The sequence below is a fragment of the Diuraphis noxia genome, unplaced genomic scaffold (assembly GCF_037042655.1).
Source record: "Diuraphis noxia isolate RWA-SAM2 unplaced genomic scaffold, SU_Dnox_SAM2 contig0005, whole genome shotgun sequence".
Taxonomy (NCBI): Eukaryota; Metazoa; Arthropoda; class Insecta; order Hemiptera; family Aphididae; genus Diuraphis; species Diuraphis noxia.
The window spans coordinates 41470515-41474473 of record NW_028301715.1 but is presented as its reverse complement, the minus strand read 5'-3'; the positions used below and the strand labels follow the sequence as shown (position 1 = coordinate 41474473).

General features: G+C 48.5%; 1 protein-coding gene across 1 annotated transcript; it reads left to right on the top strand.

Moving 5' to 3' along the window:
* The first annotated feature begins 2995 nt into the window (after window positions 1-2995).
* LOC149055360 (uncharacterized) lies at window positions 2996-3959 on the top strand. The gene is made up of 2 exons (XM_089229547.1): window positions 2996-3842; window positions 3913-3959. The coding sequence occupies exons 1-2, from the start codon at window positions 2996-2998 to the stop codon at window positions 3957-3959; spliced, it is 894 nt and encodes a 297-aa protein (XP_089085673.1).

Sequence of the window (3959 nt, the reverse complement as noted above, 5' to 3'; positions counted from 1 at the left end):
AGAATACTCACACCACAAAAACGACGACGGACCTCGTCTGCAGTATCCAATTATACATATATACGTAAATGTACCTATAAAAAAGCAGATATATAGATATGCACGTGTCACGGTCTTCTATATGTACATAATGATATTATACATCACAACAACGAGCGGCCTGCACCCGCCGACCTCTCTGCGGTGAGTTTGCGCTCAGGAAGTATATACCTCCCAATATATAATAATATATGGTCATCGGTGATTTATCTTAATTAAATTATTTTATAACCAACATAAACTGCTATAGAACGAACTGTTCGTATGCGTTATTAAAATAAACTATAGGTATACGAATCGTGTTTTTCGTCGGTAGGAATAGGTCCTTACACGATTTTTTCTCCCGCACACGTCTATAGCTGTCTTCTACATCCCAGACGCGGTAATTTGTAAATTTTCAACCGTATGATATAAATCAATCGCTTGTCAGATTCAAAACTTTTTCAGGACGTAAGTACACTTTTAATAATAATAATATTGTTATCATCGTTATCGATAATAATATAATATAATATCAATACAACTGTACTTCTATACGAGAACGATTTAGGTTTGATCGGATTATATGTAGGTACTTATGATTTATCTCTGCAGTGGCGTACTATTTTTGGCGAGGTGAGAAGGGTCGAATAATTAAATACCTACTCACCTTAAAAACTAATAAAAATCCAAAATTAAATATGAATTATCCAAAAAAAATTCTTATGAAGACCGTCAATGTCCGTGTTACCAGTGTTACCCACTAGCCTCCTCCTCAGGTTAAGTTAGGTTAGAGACTGAGACTTACTATATAAATTATAATATATAATTGTGTTCAAATGACCAGTGGTCATGTACTTTAGACTTTCAACATTAATTCCACAGTCTAAAAAACATTTATACAAAATATAATATACAATTTATTAGATGATATATATACATATATTGTTTGTGAGAATTGACTACCGGCTAGCCTGCTGGTATAATAAATATACCTATCTAGGTAGGTACTTCTAAATATACTTAGGTAATAAAAATTATCAGTTCAGCGGTGGCTGTCGTAGCAATAGCATGCGTGTTAGCATCGTCCTGATATCAAGGCGCTTCCAGCTGGCAATTGTTAACAGTTTTTTATGATCTTTGTACTGAAAAGTGCCTAAAAAGTGCGCGAAGGGACCGGTGTCGGTTTCGAGTCGGCCCTATAAAAACCTCCCCCATAAGGGCAGTTTTAAGTTAGGATAGTACGAACACGGATTAAGGTAAGAGCAACGCTTATTACATATTACTCTATCGTATCGGCGAGCGGTCGGCCAAAGGTCAGTCGGCGAGCCGTCGTCGTCGCCGTTATCGCCGAACCCGTATCGCGGATCGGGCGGCGCATGGTCGAAGCGGAAGCCAAACAATAACATACCTACACACTGTATGACATACAGGGTGACGCATAGCTAATAAACCAGAGTCGTAGAAGTATGAATTGCGGCAACCACGATGACGATGATGACACCATGGAAGCTGAATCTGGTGACCCAAACTCCAGTCTGATGAGTAACAGACTGTGCACCGGAGGTGACACCACACCAGTTACGGGTGTTAAACGAAAGGTCGCCATAACAACACCTACCTCCACGGCGGAGGGCAGTGGGAATCAGGTAGAGGCGGGACTGGCGTGCATAAAATCCTTGCTGAAAACAGCAATGGCCGAAGCGAGACAAGGGAAAGATAAATTGGGATCCAACCGTATCATTAAGATACTGGAAGATATGTTCGACGTCGTGGCTCCGATGTTAACAAGAAAGGGGAAATTGAGGTCACCACTTCTTCCCCCAGCTAAGAAACCGAGGGACGACTTGGCGACCGGCCCAGTGGTCAGGGGCATTGACGGGCCGGTGATGGTTGACGTTGGGACGGACACCATACTGACCCCTAACTGGTGGGAGAGCGAACAGGAGCGTCGGAAGAAGGAGTCAACAAGACGTCGCTCACGCAAGGCAGGTGCTCGTGGGCCGGCAGAGATGACTACTCACACCGACGATGGAGCTGAATCGGCGATGGAGACAGATGGCGAAGGGTGGAAGGTAGTCGTTGGTAGGAAAACAACCTCAGCACCTCCCAATGGTAAAACGGTGGGCCAACACATACCTCTGACGACAGGGGCCAAACACAGGGCTAAGCCCCCGGCTGTCTTAGTCAAGTTGGCGGCTGGCTCGTCATACGCAGACACCGTTCGCGCAATTAGGCAGAACAGCGAGATAAACTTGGCGGAGCTGGGAGCTCAGGTAACCGGCATGCGTAAAACCAGGGATGGTCATCTGCTAGTCGAGCTAGACAAAGGTGCTGGATCCGTAGTAGCAGCACAGAAGTTGTCGTCGGCCATTGCTACCAGGCTGGGTGATGCTGTCGGAGGAGTATCGCAGCTTAGCCAGTATGCTGTAGTCGAGATTGTGGACCTCGATGCAGTGGCAACCAAGGATGAGGTCCTGTCAGCATTGCGGGCGGCAATACCAGGATCTGATGACGACCAAGCTGCCATCTGTGAACGGCAGGCTATGCAGATCACTGGTCTCTGGCCCACTAGATCCGGCCAGCAGATTGCCACTGCTAGAATGACTAGAGCCGCCGCCTCTAGAATAAGTCGAGTACCAATTGGATGGACAATGTGCCGCGTTCGCCCTAGGCGGTCTGAACCAGAAAAGTGCTTCCGATGCCACGGATTTGGACACCAAAGTGGTAATTGCTCCGGGCCCGACCTATCGTCCAATTGCAAACGCTGTGGAGAACCAGGGCACGAGCTAAAACAATGCCTGGCAGACAAAGACTTATGCGTAGCGTGCGAGAGAGCTGGCTTTGTGCGCTACGAGCATAAGCCAGGCTCAGGTACTTGCAAAGCCAGGAAGGAGGCGATCAAGAAGCCAACCGGGCGCAATCCACAAACCCAGTCTCGGCAGGTAGGCAGCGGAGATGGAGTAAGCACGCTGCAATGATTCGCTGCCTACAGATCAATCTTCAACGGAGTTCCATACCACAGAACTTGCTACAACAGACTTCCGCTGCCACAGGCGCTCAAATTCTCATAGTCTCTGAACAGAACTGGAATCCGACTCATGACGACCGATGGGTAGCCAGCACCGATGGAACTTGTGCAGTTGCACTCACGGCCACCGCTGACTTTGTACCTGACTCGATCGGGTCGGGTCGCGGCTTCGCCTGGATTCAGTCACGGGGCATTAGGACATACAGCTGCTACATCTCCCGGAACGACACGGATGCCAACTTCGCCAACTTCCTGGAAGACGTCGAGCAGTCTGTTCGCTCGGCAGACTTGCACTGCTCGGTTATCATCGGAGGCGATTTTAATGCCTGGTCGCAGGAGTGGGGCTCAGCGCAAAACGATGCTAGAGGCGACCAATTAGCTGACCTAGCTGCTAGTTTGGACCTGTTGGTCGGTAACGTTGGCACCAAGCCTACGTACCGCAGAATAAACGCTGAGTCGGTGATCGATGTCACGTTCCACCGCTGCCGACCTTGCCTCGCCCTCACCCATTGGAGAGTCATGGACGAAGTCGAATCGGCGAGTGACCACAGATACATTCAGTTCCGGTTAGAACGGTTAGAACGGACTCCTGATCAGGACGATCCCCCGGAACGCCTCAGGGGATGGGCCTACAGACGGTTCAATTTAGACGCACTAACTTCCCACCTGGAAATAGCACCTCTGCCCGCTACTGATGAAAACACGCCCACTGATCAAGCTGCTGACCAACACATTTCATACTTGACATCTGCTTGCGACGCATGCATGCCGCCCAGGGCACCACCGCCTCACGGCAGAAGGCAAGCCCACTGGTGGAACCAAGAAATTGCCACACTACGCGACGAATACGGTCGACTGCGTAGGAGTTACCACAGGGCAGCAAGAAGGCGAGAGTCACATGAACAACTAG